Raw genomic sequence first — 20130 nt, 5'->3', positions numbered from 1 at the left:
GGCCAGGTGCAAAGGAGGAGCCACTGCTATTGGGACATCTACCTGTCTGCCTGAGGACAAAAGGAAGGCTAATGAGCTCTGGGATGTAAAGTTGCTCCTGGTGGGCAGATGAGCAGGAGACTGGTAGGTGGCAGTGACAGTACCTTCCCTAAGCCCTGAGGGGAAGGATGCAGTTTATAGCCGAGCTTCAAGCTTCCATGGAAGCAGGAATGTAGGAAAGATGGAGGCCAGGACTGTTGCTGGGAGGTATGGGAGCCTGTGCCCACCTGGTAACCTCACGCTTCGACTCTATGCAGTTCATACCCCATCTTCCCTGTAGCCTCACCCTGGACCCCAACAGCCAGTGCTAAGAGACCTGTGCCGAGATGTTAAGGAGTCTGGCTAAATTCCACTAGTGGGAGATTTCACCCACAGGGCCACAACCTCTCATTATTGTCTTGCCCCAGAGATGTCCCATTCCTTCTGTGCCATGGATCAGAAGTTACTCATCAGTGCTCCCAGCATCCCCACAGATGGACTTTCCTGAGTGGAAGTTGGGCCTCAGTTGTAGATGATGTCTCCAGAGCCTTGGCCCGTACAGATGTGTGCTCAGGATATGCAGAGCTGGGCCTTGGCCCTGAGCAACAACTCCCTATGCCTGGGTCGCATGGGGAGCCCCCATCTCAGCCTGACTGAGTCATCTCATGACAGATCCATGTGACTAGTATGAAAAGTAAGAGTCCTGTGGTGTGAGCAAACAGGAAGTGTGGGGTTGGGTGGGTTGGCCCTGGGGGAAGCCTGGCCCCACTTAGCCCCTCCCCTGAGTTAGAGGGCTGAGTGGGGGCTCTTGCCTGTGTCAATAGATCCTATTAAGCCTGAGGTGGCACAGAAGGTCAAAGTCAGGACCCCTAGTCTGGGGGCTGGAGGAGGAAAGAAAGCTGCTAGGGTAGGTCAGCTCCTCAGACCATATTCTGATGTATGGGTCTAGAGGCTGTGAGCAAGTCATAGGGCCTCAGAAACCAGGGGATCTCTGAAACTGGGAGGCAGCAAGAATTTCGTGGACAGGGAAGATGTGCCTCCTGGAATTGAGTGCACACTCTCTACGAGGTGGGATAGCTTGGGCAAAGCCTGGGGAGGGGGAGGTGGGCAGGAGGGCTGGATCACTGGACACAGCTTGGTTTGAATGGTATCCCCTCCTATGAGGACTGTGGTTTTGACCACCCCCATTTCCCTTTGACAATTGGGCTGCCCCCCCCCCACACACACACAGCTATCACTCCAAGCCCTGTGCTTTCCTGCCTCAGGTCTCCCCACAATCACCCATCCTCCTCATTTTTTCAGCACAACAAGGCCAGTCAGCCTGCCCATGGCGTCCCCCAACTCTCTCCTCTCTATGAACATTTCAGCAGTCCACACCCCACACCTGCACCGGCCGACATCAACCAGAAGCAAGGTACAAATCTGGGATGGGAGGGGCCCAATGAGACAGGTGGCTGGATCCTTTTTACAACTAGAGAACCTAGTGCTGTGCAAAATCGGGGCCCTCCTAGATGCCAGAAAAGTGGATCAGGGAACCTTGGCGGTACCAGAGGGTTGGGGGAGATGGTGCCAGGTCAGAATTTGAAGGCTTCAAGTTGAGGTAGAAACCTAAATCCTGAGTGACCTCCCAATGCCAGTATGAGAGCAGGCATTTGTGTAAAGCTGATTAACTATAACACTTGTAGCTGTTCCCTCCCGCAGTGAGAAAATGGAAAGTGGTGGTTGTGATGGCTGATTCACCTCAGCCTCAGGCAAAGTCATTCTGAAATCAGCCTCTGTCGACTGTGGGAAACCTGCTGACTCAAAGGGGGTGCTCGAAACCCTGGCTCCACAGGCCAGGTTCCCCCAGCCTCGGGGGTGGGGGGTGGGCAGTAGAGGCCCCAGTTGCAGACTATTAGTGGCAAGGCCTGGCCTCCCATTCCTGAATGACTCCAACTCTGCCACTGACCATCCAGGGTCCTCAGTCAGGTCACCCAGCCCTTCTGCCTTTAGTTCCCTAGCTTGTAAATGCAGCACTGTTATCACACTGGGGTAGTCCTGAACAAAGCCCTATGGTACCCTAACATGGAAGGTGGGATCTTAGAAGCCCCCCACAGGAAGCTCTAGAATGCAGTAACTAGATAAAGTGACCTCCAAGTCAGGCTAGCTCACTTACTCGGCCCTCTCCACTGCAGTTCACAGGCCTCTGCAGACCTCTGACCTCTCTGGCTTCTACTCTCTGACCTCAGGCAGCATGGGACAGCTCCCCCACACTGTGAGCTGGTGAGTGTGGGCCCAATGGGAAAGGGGCACCTCCTGATGTAGACTCTTACCTGCCCTTCTTTTTTCCATCCTGTGCTGAGCACCCTGCTGCCAGTTCTATATACATACCAGAGCTGGCCAGCAGCTCTATCATTCCTCAGGTAGCCCGACGTATTCCCTTTGGCAAGACTGGAGACTAGGCTACGGTCCCAGCCCTGTTGCCCTTGAACTCTGCTTCACTGTCTGAGACTTGAATGAGAGAACCTTGGACTGTTCAGGGTTATCTATGTGAGGAAGAAAAGGTAGGCCTGAACAGGGAGATAGCAGCATGAATGGCCATAAGCGAGGCTGTTCCTTCTCAGCTACCTGGTGGGCAGGAGGATACTTCCCACTCACCTCAATGCCTATTGCTGGCTGGACCCTTCCTTGGCTGAGTTGCTTGAGGGCCAGGGTCCCTCCTTGCCTCAATTGTGCCTGCTTGAGCCTAAGCCCTGGGCCAGTCTGCTTGGAGAGCCTATTTAGGCTGGGCCAGGAAAAGCCAGCCTAGACCCCAAGTCAGTAGGCCCAACTGTGGGCCAAAAGGCCTGTCTTCGCTTGAGTTGGGTCTGGCAGGCTAATTGGCCCTTTGCTCAGCAACCAGAGTGTGACTTGGGCAGGTCTTTAGCCTCTTTGGCCTGAGGCGGTCACTTAACATCAGGAAAGCTTGGCTTCCCAGGAAGGCAGGGTAGGTCCCAAGGCCCAATCTAGAGGCCCACCTGTCCCTTTCTACTTGCCCTTCATCCAAGTTAAGCTGATTCCTCTATTTCTAGATTCTCCTTGGACAGAATTCCACTTTGAATACAAACCATGACTACCTCCATGAGTACCCCCAGCTTTGAACTTGCCAGGCAAGGATCTGGGCACCAGAAAAGCACTGCTGAAGCTTGCTGATCCTCAGGTCCCCGTCCTCACAGAATTCACTCTTAACTAGTGCACAACCCAGACAAGTGGCCAGCCAATTACAAGGCACTGTTAGCAGTGCTTTGATGGGACTGTAGGAACCCAGAGAGGCACCTCATCTAGTTTGGGATGTCAAGGGTTTTCATTTAGGATGACCAGGAGCTGAAGCAGGCAAAGTGAGCAAGAGAACAGTGTCGACAGTAAGTGCAAAGGCCCTACAGATACCAACCCTGTACTGACAGGGACATTTCATTTCAGGAGGCTAGGCTGGAGGGGACCTGGGGGCCTGCTGAGCTGGCTCCCCAAAGAATGCTGTCATTTCTACCCCTTAAGCATCAGTACTAGCCTGTAGAGCAGAGGTTCTCAACCTGTGGGTCGCGACCCCTTTGAGGGTCAAACGACCCTTTCACAGGGGTCGCCTAAGACCATCAGAAAACATACATAATTACATATTGTTTTTGTGATTAATCACTATGCTTTAATTATGTTCAATTTGTAACAATGAAATTGGGGGTCACCACAACATGAGGAACTGTATGAAAGGGTCGCGGCATTAGGAAGGTTGAGAACCACTGCTGTAGAGAAAATAGGCGCAGCACAGGTTGCCCTCTGGTGGCAGATGCTTAAAGCACACATTGGAGTGGTCCAAGCAGAAGCCAATTTCTCTCTCATCTATGGGTCAGGCCTGAGCATGGAGGGAAGTCCTTCCCCATATAGAGCCAGTAGCCAGACTGCTAACAGCTGTCTCTCCCAATCACAGGCCCAGCCCTCCTCTCTATCCCCTGTCCCCTTCCTGCGGATATAGACAGCACTTCCCTGCCCCCACTGCAGCCCCTGGCGCCCCCTATCCCAGGTGAGTCCCCTACCCTGCAGCCAGGCTCCTGCTTTCTGTTGCCCAGGCTTCAATGCCCACACAAGGCCATGTTCAGGCCACTGCTTGCCCTATGCTAGTCGTCTGTTCATCCGTCTGTCTGTCATTCTGCAGCACCTTGCTGCCCTGTGTCTGAGAATGAAGCCAGTGGGACTGCAAGAGTTCTAAACCCAGGCCAAACTGTGCAGCACAGCACCACAAAGCAGCCAGGGACAGTACATGCACATGTGTGCTTGAGCTCCTGCCTCTGTGCATGTGCAAGTCAGTCCGTGTGCAGGTCTGTATGCATTCATCTCTGTTCTGCATCCCTGCTGAGGGAAGGGCCAGTCAGAATTCTCCTGGGCATTCCCTGAGCTCCACCCAAGCTGAGGCAGCATTTCACATGTGTCTTCAACATCTGGCCTGCTCAGAGACCCTACACCAGTGTAAGCAGCAAGAGGCAGAGTGGTAGCCATACAACAGCAAGAAAGTAAAGTGGGAGGCATGTGTATATGTAAGCCCCTTTACTTAGCTCACTCCTTTAGTGACAGATGTATGCTAAGTATGGAACAAGGAATTCAGACATTTTCAGCCCTATGGAGCTCACCCCCTAGGGTAGGAGGTATAGACAGCACACCAGCAATTGAATTGGGCTATGCCCTGTGGGTGATAGGGAAGCCCCAAGGAGACCTCAGCCAGATTTGATGGGTCACAGAAAGCTTCATAAAAAGTGTTAACATCTCCTGAGTAGGGGATGGCTGGAGGTGGGAAGTGATGGGAAATGGGGGAAAAGATGCAGCTAGAAATGTCAGCAGAGCTGTAGGCAAAGGGAGAACTTCAGCAAGGTCAGGAGCACGCAGGTGTTTTTAAAAGGTCACTCTGGCTGTTGTGTGGAGAGAGTCCTAGAAGAGTCAGGAGAATGAGAAAGCACACAGGGTAGTCACAGGCTCATGAGGCTGAGCTGGTGAGGGCAGGTGGTGACAAGGGGAGAGATTCAAAAGCTATGTAGGGCTAATTTAGTAACCACCTAAAGGATGAATATATAGATTTTTGCAATGATGTCTTTGTGATGTGTTGGGAGCAGGTATTTGGATGCATCAGTGTACTTGTATGCAAGCCAATGAGGGTGGGGTATCTGTTCACCTGTCGTTTAATGTGCAGGGCTTCTGTGTTTGCCAGGGTCTGTCCTGCACACACCTGACTCAGTGTTAACTTTCTCCTGCCTCTAGGTTCACCCACCCATCCCTGATGCTAGGTTCCAGCGTACCTGGTCACCCAGCAGCCATTCCCCACCCGGCCATTGTGCCCCCCTCAGGGAAGCAGGAACTGCAGCCCTATGATCGAAGCCTGTGAGTGAAAAGGCACAGAGTTGGAAGGAGCAGGGGGGTGGGGACAGGGGAGCAGAATTCAGGTTCCCATCTATTTGTCAGTCAGGATACACATTTCTTCCACCAAGCCCAAGTCTTGCTGCCAGAGGAAGCCTTTGGTCAAACTGCTTTGTAGCTATTGCCACGGGCCCCTGTTTTTTGAGGCTCTGAAGCAGGAGGGATTGAGTGGAGTGAGAAACAAGGCTTTAGTCTGAGCCAAGATGGGAGGGGCTGAGAAGTCCTTACACATACTTTTCTTACTTATCTGCAATATTCCTAGAAGGAACAAATACTTAACTCTGGTCACCCATTTTGGAGCAGCTAAGAAAACACACACACACACACAACAGAATTTCACTAAAAAACCCCTAGTATCCATGCATTTACACATGCACTGGACACACTACAGGGTGGTAGCATTAGGTGTGCATGTGGAGACTCCCAAGTGACCTGGACATGTGCTCCTCAGGAAGACGCAGGCAGAATCCAAAGCAGAGAAGGAGGCCAAGAAACCAACCATCAAGAAGCCACTCAATGCCTTCATGCTGTACATGAAGGAGATGAGAGCCAAGGTTATTGCAGAATGCACACTCAAGGAGAGTGCTGCCATCAATCAGATCCTGGGCCGCAGGGTGAGGCCACAGGCAAGGTGGGCTGGCAGGGGTGGTACAAGCCTGATGATTGCCTTACACATCCCATCTACCCCTCCTTCCCCTTTGCAGTGGCACGCACTGTCACGGGAAGAGCAGGCCAAGTATTACGAGCTGGCCCGCAAGGAGAGGCAGCTGCACATGCAGCTATACCCAGGCTGGTCAGCGCGGGACAATTACGTGAGTGGCCAACAACACACAGGGATGGGTAGGGGAACCTTCAAGATTCCATGCCCTGGGCCACAGTCTCAGCAAGAAAGGACTATTGTCCTGAAGGCACAGATGAGGAAGGTGGTGGACTGGTGGAGGGTCCATGACCTCCCGTGGCTAGCTCAGGAGAGGATCAAGCAAGGGGAGCCGCCCCTGAAGGCAGACCCGTGTCCTGTTTTCTACCCAGGATCTATTCCCATGCAGGGCTGTTTCCCAGTATTTGATTGGGGCTCATGAGCAGAAGGGGAGAAAAGGGCCTGGAAGTTACTCTTCCATTCAAAACGGAGACAAGTGTGAGAGAGGGAGGAGGAATCCCTAATTGCCCCATATTACCTAGCAAGAATTGCAATCAAGAACCTGTGCCTGGAATCCTAGCCACAGCCAGGCTAGGCAGCAGGCTGCAGGTATCCCAGCCATTTGCTCACTGGGATTAGTGTCCTCCTCCCACATCTGAGGATCCCTCCCTTTACTCGCTGCAGGGGAAGAAGAAGAGGCGATCCAGAGAAAAGCACCAAGAATCCAACACAGGTGAGGCCTTCCCTCAGCAGTAGTGGAGTCTCCTCTCCAGGTCCCTATGTGACAAACAGCACTGCTCTAGCCCAGAGGGAGGGGCAGAGTACTTGGCCATGAACCTTCAATGCGTGGGCCCTCGACTCTGTATACAAGACCTGGCATCTCACAAGTCAAATCCCTACTTTAGGAACAGCTATACTAAGTCCTAGGGGTGACCAGTAGATGCCAGCACACTCCTACTACCTTGGCTAACCCTACCCTATTCACAGCTTTGCCTGTCAGGGAAAGTTAGTGAGGAACTGACAGTATGATCCATGTTAAACACAAACACTGCATCCTGGTTAGTTCTGAGGTGGATAGCAGATTGTCTGGAGACTGAGCCAGGCCCCATACCTAGGCCCAGTGATCACCCAGCCTGCTGGGTGGTGCCCAGCAATTTCTCTATCACACTGTACCCAACTCCCAAGCCCTGTTTTTCATTGCAGGTTCTAAGTGCTCTATTTAGAGGACCCAGGGAGCCCACACTCTGTTGCAAGTCTCCTTCCTGTGAATAGATTCCTGCCCCAACTCTGATCCACATTTATGAATGAAGGAGGGGGAGAGACAGACTTTCTCAACAGTGCTGTCCCCACATGCTACAACCAGGGCAGGGCAGACCTCAACCATTTTTCTGAAGTTACAAAATGGGCTTTACTTTCACATAGAAAAGTGTGTGGAATATGTTTTAAGTTACAGCACAAGGAGATATGGGTCAGGCAGACAGAGCGTTCGCAAAAATGAAAAATAAAATGGCAGCGAGTTTTGGGTTGGAGGCAGCCCTAAGGAAGAAGAGGCTGAATCTGGCCCCTCAAGTCACAGAAAGGAGCTAGCCTGATATGGTCCCTTCTCTTCCCCACCATTCTTCCCACTGCCTCTTCTGCCCAACTGGGTGCCGTGCCCGCCTTTCCAAATATCTTGACTCTGGGCGCTAGGGCTCCCACTGGGGCTGGCTGTGCCATGGAGAGGCCCTCTGCCTGTGGGGGCTGTGGGGTATCTGTGACTAGCTAACACTGATGTTACCTCTTCTTTCTGGGCCCTGCTCTGCCCTGCTGCCTGCCTGCTCGCCCTCTGCCCTGCTCTGCCCCTCTGGCATGGCTGTGAGCAGACCCTGGCTCGCCTAAGAAATGCCGTGCTCGCTTTGGCCTCAACCAGCAGACGGATTGGTGTGGTCCGTGCAGGTGGGTTTGTCCCCACCACCATCTTCCCTTTGCTTCAAGCTGCTTCCTTGACTCTGCACATGTTCTGCTGGGCTTATATAAGCCTTCCTGTGGCTCCCCAGCCCCATAGGATACCTGCAGATTAAAGAGCCCATGCCTTGTAAGAATGGGAATGAATACTGAACACATCTTGTAGGGAAGATCTTTTGGATCTAAGTGGAAGGAGGGGGAGAGACAGAATGTTCTAGAAGGGAAGGAAAGGCAGACTCAAGAATGTAGTTCTGGTGCCTAGGATCCTCGGGTAATGATGGTTTGGTGCTAACTAGGCCCAACTGGTCCTCAGTAGCCAAACCTCACATCATTCAGGTGGCCTCTGCCCCTACTCTCAGGCCTGAAAGTTATAATGGCCAACCAGCTCCATCACTTCAAGTTGAGATCCGTCTGAGCCCGTAAATCTAAGAAAAATAAGGTAACTGTAATAGAGAATACCATGAGTTACCTGGATGCCAAGTGACTCACCATGTTGTACCTGAGACCAGAGGGCTGGAGAGGAAGGGAGAGAAGAGGAGAGCTGCCCTAGCCAAGGGACCATACAAAGGCTTCATCTCATAACAGAAAATATTCCTGTGTATGAAAAGGTGTGCCTATCAAGTGGCTAAAAGTTGCCTAGTTTTAGGTTCATGCCAGGCCTGATACAGCCAAGGCTGAGGCTACTCTGGGCAGGCAGTTCACGGACTAAGGACTATTTGAGCAACTCCTCAGAGTGCCCTCGAGCTTCTTTATCGAAGGGTGAAGAGAGATCTTGGGTAATGTGTGTGCGTGTGTATATAAACATGATGGGAGGCAACCCTGTCCCTTAGGGAAGGTCCTACTTTTACCCATTCCACAATCAGAGACAAATTGTGGCCCAGAGAACTCAAGATAGTAAGAATGTAGAAGACTCAAAGAATCACTGTTCGTTTCTGTTTCCCCTTCTCCACTCCTAACCTAGCTTTGAGCCCTGAGATTGCTCAGTCCAAGAAGCCACGAGCATTGCAGCCCCTTGCCTTAATGCTGATCTGAGCCCCACAAACATTCAGAGGCTCAAAGGCTCTCCTGGAAAACAAAGCAACCCACAGGTCCAACTACAAAAGGTCCCTGTGCCACCATGTGGTGGTGCTGGCAAACTGCACCTGTCCCAGGTCTGGGCCAGGCCCAGCGGAGTCGCAGTGCTGATTCAGGTCTGAAGGATAAGCACAGCCAAGTACTGGGGAGAGGGGATGAGAGGTCAGCTAGGCCTGTGCAAGGACAGCATTTTTTGGTTGTGGTGTGTGACCATGAATTCACCCTCTATTTACAGATAACTCTCTTCACTATTCCTAGGAGGAAAAAGAAATGCATTCGGTACTTACCCGGAGAAGGCCGCTGCCCCAGCCCCTTTCCTTCCGATGACAGTACTCTAGGCTGCTCCGGGTCCCCAGCCCCTCAGGACTCACCCTCATACCTCCTGCTGCCTCACTTCCCTACTGCACTACTTGCTAGCCCTGCGGAACCGGCGCCTACATCACCAGGTCTCTCTGCGGCACTCAGCCTCCCAGCTCCCTGGGCCCCCACGGGCCCCCAGCAGTGCCCTGCAGAGTACACAGGTACAGCAACAGGAATTTTGGAGGCAGGCAGCCTAGCATGCACAGGACACCTGGCCTCCTCCAGGGACCCACTCTTTGAGAAGCAGCAACAGAGCCCCAAAGCACGTGGAAACCGATCAGGGGCCCTGTTAACTTCTTCTTAGGGTCCAGGTGCTGGAGATTTCAGAGGCTGCACAACTTCTGCCTGAACCTGGGGCCATCAATTCAAACTGCTCCGAGTGGTGCATCAGATCTGTGTTGTCATTTGATTTAAGGGCATCTCCTGTGCCGGTGGCAGCCTGCGTCTATTTTACCATCTGTCTGGTTAGCCAGATGCCCCTGCCTCCCTTCCTTTCCTGCTATAGATCATAGATGGACTACCCTGAGTTCAGCTGCTTTCTCTACCCTGCCTCCTCACTCCCCCTGCACTGCCACACCCTCCCCATACCGGACACTTCATGGACCAAGAATGAGTTGGTTTATTACACATGTAAGCCTGGTCACAACCACAAAGCTCAAAATGACAGTGCTTTTCTCTTGAATGCCTGGAAAAGCCATGTTTTATAAAAAACTAGCTACCATTTTTAAAGTGGGCCAGAGGAATCCTGCCGAATTCCCAGGAGCTTATAAGTGGATGGGATGAACAAGTTAGTTTAAATCTATACCCTAGGCAACAGAAAAACCTGACGCTACTTAATCTGGCTCTCTACTTCAAATTACTTGGAAATGATTCCTGAGAAACGCAATCGCCTAAGAAGCCCTGATATCAAAGCTCCAAGGCCTGCTACTAGTGGCTGTAGTCAATAGTTCAAAGAAGTTATGGCCCCAAATCCAGTGTGCATCCCTCCCCATTCTGAGGGCCTTTGTTATGGATCCATTTCCAGCTTATCCACCCCTTGGGCAGTGTTGAGGGCAAACCCAACCTTTTGTGACTGCCAGTATCTTTCAGCATGAAACCAGGCCAGCTTCAGATTTCCTATGGTTCTGTGGGAATGAGGACCATTATAACCAAAACAATAAGCCCAGAAAACCTTTACGGATAGACACTGGGTTTTCACCACAGCCTAATTTAACCCATTTATGAGCTAAGCTTCAACCCTGAGCCTTTAAAAAAATCTTTTTAATTTAACTTTTTTTGCCTCCTCACCATACATAGCCTCAATCCAAAGAAAAAGGGCTGTCCCTGTACCCACATACACCCTTCAACAAATGCCTTTAATACCTACTTTAGCCACTGGCTTCTCAGATTCCAAAGATCATGTATTCTAGTGTAGTGTTGCAGGAAGTTTTGAGGAAAAAGGACCATTGTAGTATTCAAAATATTTTTGTATTGTTAATGCATCATCATAGAAAAACTTTGAACGTGAGAATAAAGATACTTTTTCCTCTTGTATGCCCCTCCCCGCCCCCAAGCTTGACCCTGAGGAATAAGCTGTTTCAGAAAACAGGATGATAATTCTTTTCTTCACAGCCATGAAACTTGGGGTTTCTTCTCTACTATGGTACACATGTTAAAGACTCAACCTATAGAAGTCGGGGATTACTCTCACCTCCCCTTAAGGGGCTTGGGCCTGCCCGGCTCACGCTGCAGCTCCCATTCCAAGCCTTGCTCTGAACCCACCAACCCTGACCTAAAAATTGATGCAGGCACAGGCCAGCCTGCCTCCCACCCCCCTAAGACTATGTTGGAAACAGCTATCCACAAACCCTAAGACAATCCAACTAGAAATAGATGTACAGACCACTAGGCTCCATTTTCTGAGAGTTGAGATTAGACTAACCACTCCATAAGTACATATCCTATTACAAGGAAAATAAGTCTTTTTATGTACTGGTATAAACTCCAAAAAAAATAGAACGCTTTCCTCCCCAAAACTGTATGAAGGTGCTTAAGGTATCTCCATATTTTTATATAAAACCTGAAATTTGATAATTCTACAACCTATTTTTTACACAGCAGCTTCCATTAAAGTACATTGTTAACTTTAAGACCCATCATGAATGTAAAAGGTGTCATAAAGCCACCTCAATAGGTCAGTCAACCAACCACTGGGCCACCATCATGCATTGTAATTTTCACTGAGTTCTATTTTTTGGATTTTGTGTGTCAGAGTAGTGCCTATTTAAAGTAGGCCACTGGAAATTGTAATCTTGGAGTTGCTTTTTTCTGGAAGGGTGCTAGAGGAGACCAGCCATTCTCTTGACATCTGTCCCATTTAAAGAATTCCGCTCTGGCTACTGGCCTAGATGTTTCAAAAAACTACATTCTAACCAAGGCTTATGCAAGCAAGACTAGGTTGCTGCATCTGATTAGATGTCTTATTTAGAGTACACTGGGTACATGAACAATGCACTCTTTGTGTATGTGAGGGTAGGAAGGGGGGCTTTGGCAACATTGTTAAAATCAAGCCAGCCTTTTTAAAAAACTGACATCAAAGAGGAAATTCAAACCCTCCCGGATCACACACATTCCTATGAGGTCTCAGTGACTTGAGAGTGTCCAATTCAACTTCAAATACCATACCAGTTCCACCTTACTGCCAGCCTCGTTTTCTGAGACCTGAGACAAAATAACCTAACACGTCCTGTATATGTTCCCACACAACTGGCATATTTGCTTGAAATACAGATCTGGAGCCCTCTCCCGTTGCAGCTGCTCCCACTGTGCTCAGGATATTGTGATGGCTTAGCATGGCAAAACTAGCAGGGATTTCCTGATTTGAAGGTGTTTCTCTTTTATAGGAAGTCCCAGGGCTAGGATCTTCTGAGCTGTTAACTATCTTGAATGGCCCAGAAGCATAGCTATTCATTGTACAATAATCCTGGACAGGAAGGCCACACCTGGAGGGAAGAGAAATAGTTCTTTACATTGTTCCAAAAAGGGAATTGATTACTGTGTGCATCACTAGAAAAACAGCACAGAAGGAATTTGTCAGGCCTATATATCAAAGTAGAAGATTTGAGACCAAAAAATAATTCGTATCATAAAAACACTGAATTGGCTTTTGAGGTTGGAAAGGCTGTTTTAGCATGAGTTTTTCTCAGGTCTTTTCAGAACTTCAATAGTTCACCATGGGTCCTTGAGACCAAACTGGCTATGCAAGCAGATCCTGGTTCTTGAGTCAACTCACCCGGATCCCAATTATTCCAATCACTTTCTTTCTGAGATCTCAAATCACTACAGGATTCTAACTCGGGCTTCTGGGCTCTCCAATGTCTGGAGCAGCTAATAGATTTTAACCGGTCTTCTATTTAAAGTAGGCCACTGGAAAGTGTAATCCCAGACTTGCCCACAATGGACATGGTTGCCTGAGAGGAGCCCTAATTTCATGTATCCAAAACAGCAGAGAGTTTTTAAAAAGAACAGATGGGGATGTTCCCATAGTCAGTTCTGTAGAATAAAAGCCTAGCTCAGGTTAGGAGAAATTTGGAAGTAGTTAAAGGTAGTATGGGATTGGGCATAGAGTTAATTGGAAAGGGCAAATTCTATCCTAGGGATAGGAATTCTTCTATCCTAGGGATAGGAAATTCTCCTATCCCTGGCTATACTCATGAGTTAGATCACTAGCAATAAAAATAAAGGATAATTCAATAGCCATGAATTATATGGGAGATAATTAGAAGTTCAGGCTAAATTTCAAGTTCACGAGAGGCTCTGGACCATCAACCAGGGTTTATGTTTTCATTCAAGTGTTCTCTCATTCCTTAATTGGAAGTCTTCAGACATGTTGTACAGTCAATGTTAAGGGTGGGGGAAAGAAATATGGAGATGGAGGAGTTACGGTCTACTCACCACCACCCCCAATGCCACTCTGGAAACCCCTTGAATATAAATTTCTGACAGTGTAGTGCTCTGTATTCCTACCCCTCCTGTAAATCTGCTGATACAGAAATACCTGTAAACCATTTGAAGCAAAAAAAAAAAAAATTGAGGTTGTGAAATGGCATGGTCAGCACAGAAAGGGCACATGAATTTGCACCATACAGGTGGGAAGTATTAAAAGTGAAAAAACTTATGAAATAGGCTGATCCTCAGAGTGAAAGAAGAGGCTGGTATATAGCAGGTTAGGTTGACTTTTATTTTTTCATATTTTCTTACAATTTACTGCCTAGAACTGAACACATTCTTTAAAATATCGGATTAGAAGATATCAGAAATATTACAGCTTTTGTTTGAGATGTTATGTTTCTATTCATGTAGAGTAAAACAGATTGGCTTTTTTTTAAAAAAAAATCCTCACTCAATGATATATTTATTGATTTCAGATTGATTTCAGAGAGGAAGGGAAAAGAGAGAAACATCAATGATGAGAGAATCACTGATCGGCTACCTCCTGCACACCCCACACTGGGGATTGAGCCCACAACCTGGGCATGTGCCCTACCGGGAATCAAATGTAACCTCCTGGCTAGGCTAAAATATAGTGATTTTTGAAAACAGTAAAATAAGGAGTCTAGTTGTAAAAACCCTAAATATTCAGAACACTTTAGTCCAGCAATTAAAAAAGAAGTTTTAGTTCTAACATTCAAAAATAGCAATGTAGCCGGAACCGGTTTGGCTCAGTGGATAGAGCGTCTGCCTGCGGACTGAAAGGTCCCAGGTTCGATTCCGGTCAAGGGCATGTACCTGGGTTGCGGACACATCCCCGGTAGGGGATGTGCAGGAGGCAGCTGATCGATGTTTCTATCTCTCTCCCTTCCTCTCTGTGAAAAATCAATAAAATATATTTTTTTAAAAATAGCAATGTCTAACATAAGTCTGATAAACACTCTTCCTAGTGTCACAAAAATCCTGTCACCGATCTGGCTTTAATGTTTCTTTCCAGCCAATAATCGCCAGCAGACCTACTAACACCCAACCTCTACTGCCAGTTCCAGACTGAGCACTGCTTTCCCTCCCTCACCTTGGCATCCCTCCACCCCCAACCAAAACTAGCTTCACTTTTGAAACTAAATAAAGTTTCCTCATGAAACATCTCCTAGACCCTTCCAATCCCCTAGCCCCCACTTTTACTAATTAATCTTCTGTCCAGGAACGTTTTTATTAAAGTTACCCATTCTCTCCCAGCAGTATTTATGCTTTACCACCTTAACTATATTCCAAAAGCTCCCAAGAAGGCAACCATGTCTCACCCTTCCTACAAAGGATAAGCCAGGAGCTACACTTTAGGTATTCAACCATTTCATATGCTTTGCTTTTACTTGCGTTATTCTCCCTTATTCTCCCCCTTCCTAGCTGGAAATCAGTTTTCACACAAATCTAAATAATCGAAGATTATCAACTTTTTAAAGCTCAAGCAAGTTAGTAGGGAAAACATTTGAGTCCTCCCCACTTGAATGTATACTGAGCTTCAGAAAAATAAAAATAAAAAAGACCTTCAAATGGAAGTGGTGGCAAACAAAAGTTAAGCGCCGAAAGATGAGTGAGATTCTGATGTTCATGGATTCGGTAAAGGGTGCTCAGAGCATGAAGTCTGTTTTTCTTTCAGTTCTCTTTCCTGATGAAAGCCCCTGTTCAAACTGCCCTATTAAGAGCCTAGACAACCTACCAATAATTTTTTTAATTTACCCTTGGACCAGAAAACAAATTACAGGATTGGCCAATTTTTAAGTAAATTAAGAGCTCATGAGTTTTGGAATATCTGCCCACCCTAAGTCACATGCCTATAGTGACTGTTACCTTCTCCAGCTAGTTCCAAGCTAAGCTCAGCACAGTCCAAGCAGTCTGCCAAATTATAATATAGGTCTTGCTTAGTTCCAGCAGCTGGTGTGTTCAAACAGTTGTAGAATAAACAAATCACAACTATAATGTCACTCAAGCATCTGTATTTTAAAGGGATGTCTTTGTGAATCTTTGGAAAAATATAAAAATTGTAAAGCAATACCTACCTTTGTGTGTTGCTAAAGGTAGATTTATGAAGGCAAGCTAAATAAACTATGGGCATAATTCAGGATATTGCAAGTTCGGTTTCAGAGCACCACAATAAGTGAGTATTGCAATAAAGCAAACCGTAATCCTTTTGTTAGTAGAGTCTCTTGTCTTCAATTAGTAAAACACCTATTAAGTGCCATGAAGTGAAATGCAAGAAAACAAGATCTGCCTGTATAACCACTTCAAAAGAAGTAACTTGCTTTTACAATTTAAAATTAGAATCTATTGGAGGAGCTACATCCTTAGTCCATGACAATGTTAGGGAGAAATAATAAGGGCTTTGGTTTCATTTTCTCTCAAAAGTGACATAGTCAATGAAAAACTAAAAAGTCAAATGACTCTCACAGAGGTCTTAATTACCAAGAGCACCACACTGCAGGTTAACTACTGTTTCCAACTTATCCAGGCCATGCAGGCACTAAAAGGCAGAGGGAGGACTCCAGCCTTACAGTATGACTTCATGCCACAGTATTAGTTTAGAAAAGCTGGGAAGTGAGGACAGGCAGGAGTGGGTATATCTTTGAAGACAGGTTTGGCTACTATGGGAAAGGGCCACTCGTGCACAAGACGAGGGCGGAAAACTCTTTAAAAAAAAAAAATGTTTATTGATTTCAGAGAGAAAGAGAGAGGGCGAGGGAGATAGAAACATCAATGATGAGAGAGAATCATTGATCAGCTACCTCCTGCACGCCCCCTACTGGGGTTTGAGCCCACAACCTGGACATGTGCCCTTGACCTGAATCGAACCCAGGACCCTTCAGTCCGCAGGCCAACGCTCTATCCACTGAGCCAAACTGGCTAGGGCGAGAGCGGAAAACTCTTGGTAGACATAGTAAAAATAGCATATAGCAAGAAAAAGGGGAAAGGGTAGGAAGAGTGCTGCAGCTAGCTTAAAGGGCCTCTTAATACCAAGCCTATGATTCATTTGGGTACACGGTATCTACAACTGGCCTACTCTTGGATGAGCTGTCAGATCTATATTAAACACTAGAGACCTGGTGCACAAATTTGTGCACGGGTGGGGTCCCTCAGCCTAGCCAGCGATCAGGGCTAGCTGAGGCCAGCTGGCCTGGGAGAGGGACCACAGGAGGTTGGCTGTGCACGTCACAGTGACCAGTCGTTCAGTCATTTGGTCGCTTAGGCTTTTATATTTATAGATGAGTTCAAGATTATCAGGACATTTTTATTTGTTTAAAGACTAGAGCCATGGTCTACAGAAAGGGAACAAAAATTTGAACTACTCTACTGTCTGTCCACTCAATCTTAGCTATTCAGAAAGGTCCCAGTATACTTTACATATTGGTAATAAAGCTATTTAGTCCTGTAATTCTAACAATTTGGGGGAATTATACAGATTAAGAGCTAATAGTAATAGGCTTTTGTTTCCTAGAAGCTAATACTTCGTTTCCAAATTAAACACAGCATATGCTAATAATTTTTGACTTTCAGTAAAGGTTTATGTTTGTCATAATATTGCTAGGGATATACTTGGGGTGGTTAAGGTTTTTGTAAGAATTGGCCATTATTGCAGGAATTAGCAGATGAGATACTCCAGCCAGATGGAACTCTGCCATATTCTCCACTAAAACCAAGGTAAGTGGAAAACAAGTTTACTCTCTGAGAGTAAAGGGAATCAGGGATCCAGAGGTAGTCACAGGGGTTGACAAAGTAAACATTTTAGGCTTCGGGTCAAGTACAGTCTGTGTGTGTGTTTTAAATTGATTTTGGAGAGAGAAACATTGATCAGTTAGTACCTTCAGTACGTGCCCTGACCGGGGATCGAACCTGGCACCTTTTGGTGTACAGGACAACACTCCAACCGAACCACACTGGCCAAGGCTCTGTGTGTATATTTAATGATCCTTTAAAAATGTAAAACTCAGCATTGACTAGGTGGTTCTGTTGGAGCATCATCCTGGACACCAAAAGGTTGCAGGCTCAATTCCTGGTCAAAAACACATACCTAGGTGGCAGGTTTAGTTCTTGGTTGAGGTGCATATAGGAGGCAACCAATCAATGTCTCTCTCTCACATCAATGTTATGTTTCCCCTCCACCTTCCTCTCTCTCTAACATCAATGAAAAAAACATATCCTTGGGTGAGAATAAAAAAAAGGTTTTTTTTACAACAAAAAAGAGTAAAAATCATTTTTAACTCACAGACTGCAAAAACGCTGTGAGCTGGATTTCACCCACACACAGGTTGTGGTATACGATCTCCAGTATGGTCAACAAATGGGGATTCATGTGGTACAGCATATGGGACTTTATGTAATAAGGCAGATTTGGAGCAAATAAGAGGGGAAGTTGAGTTAAGCTGCTGTCAATAATCTCGCCAGAACAGCTCATGAAGAGAACACAATAAGGCTACATGTGAATACGGATGATGCTGAATGGGAAAGGAAGAAAAAAGGAAATAGAAGAAAAAACACATTTGTGAATCATCTCATGCCACCAAAAAAACTTCATTCTACTGTAGGGGAGAGGCTGGAAACAATGACAGTGTAGTTTTGTGTGCCTGAGTACACCATTTAAGAATTAAAACACTGGCCCAGCCAGTGTGGTTCAGTGGTTGAACGTCCACCTCTGAACCAGGTCAAGGTTCAATTCCTGGTCAGAAACATGCCCAGGTTGTGGACTTGATCCCCAGTGGGGGGCATGCAGGAGGCAGCCGATCAATGATTCTCTCAAAAAGAACTAAAACACTGGCTCCAGCCAACCTTTTAATGACATTAGGAGACAAATGTCTATCAGAACCCTATTGTTATGTCAGCAGCTTCAGCAACCTAGTCCTGTCTACGAGTCTTTTTCAGCTACAGAACCATTCATAAATTTAACTCATATAATACTAAGTGAAGAGACACATTTAAGTACACAAAAGCAAACCGTTTACTACCTACTATGTAACTTACTTTTTATTGAAAGTATCTTGCATTCATGCTGGATGCTTTCTGGGTTTTGCCACACATTTTAATGTTAAAGGTTAAATTTTTTTGTTTTTTACATGCAAGTAGTGTAAATAGTTTTGCCCATATGGGATCACTGATTATAAAAAGATGACATACCACAAGGGCTGTCTTTTTTAATTGAAAAGCTAACAACTGCATAGTTATATTTCCCCCAAAATCACAAACTGAGTAGTAGTAACTCAGTCTCTAACCAACATAAGATTAAAAATGCAAAAACAAGTCCTCAGATTCAATTAAGGAAGCCCTGCTACATATGGGCTAATCAATACCAGTGGTACTCCTTGACTCCAGGAAGCTGAAAGACATCCTAACAACCCCACTCAGAACATTTACCTCAAGTAGACTTTTCCAGCTCCCAACTCATGAATAAAGATAATACATTGTTAATTCTATTTCAGAAAACTTTTGCAAGTTGTTTTATTTACAACGCCAACTTTTGAAAAGTCACTAAACTAAAGTTAACTGGACAATAAACTAGGCAGAAATCGCTTTGCAAAAAGAGGGAAAGCCCAAAATGCCACTTTCTATAGAGAACCCACAATTCAGTTTTATTCAGAGCAAAGAAAAGATATTTTGATCATACTGGAAAAAACTCAGCCATAGATTTGGAATCTGTACCCAAACTACACATGCAATGAAGACAATATTCTGCTAATACAATTGATTTGCTGCTGCATTTGTCTACTGTTTGCCTAATATTAACAATTATAAACAGAGCAGTGCAACTAGTATTTGGAACAATCCTTACAGTGTTACAGTGTCAGGCACAACTTTTCACTTCTCTTCACACCACTGGTTCTCTTTGCGTACCTAGAAAAAGAGATGGATATAAGAAAGTACCTTAAGTAGTCTTTCCTAAGACTAATACTTAGTAATTCATTAATAATCTCCAAGGTTGATCATAAAGAAACAGATGGAAAACTGGAAAAACACCAGGTTAATAGTAAACTTCCTAGTCACCCTTCTTTTCCTCCCCTAGGTTATTTTGCCCTGCTGAAATTATCAAAAAAGCAAAGGCATGCCCAGCCAGTGTGGTTCAACATAAGCACTGACCCAGGAACCAAGAGTTCACTGGTTCAATTCCCTGTCAGGACACATGCCCAGGTGGCAGGCTCCATCCCCAGCAGGAGGCAGCCAATCAATGACTTTCTCTCATCATTGATGTTTTTATCTCTCTTGCCCTCTCCCATCCCCTCTTGCTAAAAATCAATAAAAACACATTAAAAATCCATAGCCTGTTTTGCTCAGTAGATAGAGCATCGGCCTGAGGACTAAAGGGTCCAGGGTTCGATTCCAGCTGGGTGCACATGCTCGGGTTGCAGGCTCAATCCCCGGTAGGGGGCATGTAGAAGGCAGCCAATCAATGATTCTCTCTCAACATTGATGTTTCTCTCTCCTCTCTCTCCTCTCTCCCTCTCCCTCGCCCTCTCCCTCTCCTTATCACTTCCTCTCTGAAATCAATAAATATATATATTTTTAAAAGAATCTACTTTACATAGTCTTTTCCTCTGTAAATTAAAATATATTTTAGCTGAGATTTATTTTTTTATTTATCTGTTTATGTATCCAACAAGTATTTGCTGAAGCCCTAAAAGGCTCCAGATGTTCTAGGTGCCTTGCTAGGAATATAGGAGAAAAAAATA

At 46.4% G+C, this 20130-nt stretch overlaps 1 protein-coding gene and 1 long non-coding RNA gene across 7 annotated transcripts in view; one reads left to right on the top strand and one right to left on the bottom strand.

Annotated features, from left to right (window-relative positions):
* TCF7 (transcription factor 7 (T-cell specific, HMG-box)) overlaps positions 1-9708 on the top strand; it is a 43972-nt gene extending 34264 nt beyond the window's left edge. The window contains exons 3-10 of one of the 6 annotated variants that reach the window (XM_006753556.2): positions 1321-1432; positions 2193-2280; positions 3959-4051; positions 5278-5397; positions 5885-6047; positions 6138-6245; positions 6755-6803; positions 9347-9651. In XM_006753556.2, coding sequence (XP_006753619.1) covers positions 1321-1432; positions 2193-2280; positions 3959-4051; positions 5278-5397; positions 5885-6047; positions 6138-6245; positions 6755-6803; positions 9347-9426 — 813 coding nt within the window. In that variant the 3' untranslated portion in view covers positions 9427-9651. Of the gene's footprint in view, positions 1-1320; positions 1433-2192; positions 2281-3958; positions 4052-5277; positions 5398-5884; positions 6048-6137; positions 6246-6754; positions 6804-7932; positions 8569-9323 lie in introns of those variants that run through there. The other 5 variants (XM_006753557.1, XM_015563586.1, XM_006753559.1 and 2 more) reach the window with 5 other exon arrangements.
* Positions 9709-9849: 141 nt separating this feature from the next.
* LOC107183005 lies at positions 9850-19575 on the bottom strand. The gene is made up of 2 exons (XR_001513786.1): positions 19236-19575; positions 9850-12429 (listed from the first exon to the last, which is right to left on the bottom strand). It is a non-coding gene; the product is annotated as an uncharacterized LOC107183005 (long non-coding RNA).
* Positions 19576-20130: the final 555 nt, after the last annotated feature.

This window comes from Myotis davidii, unplaced genomic scaffold, assembly GCF_000327345.1.
Source record: "Myotis davidii unplaced genomic scaffold, ASM32734v1 scaffold471, whole genome shotgun sequence".
Lineage (NCBI taxonomy): Eukaryota > Metazoa > Chordata > Mammalia > Chiroptera > Vespertilionidae > Myotis > Myotis davidii.
Note: the sequence above shows the minus strand (reverse complement) of the source record. Positions and strands in the feature narration are given on the sequence as shown.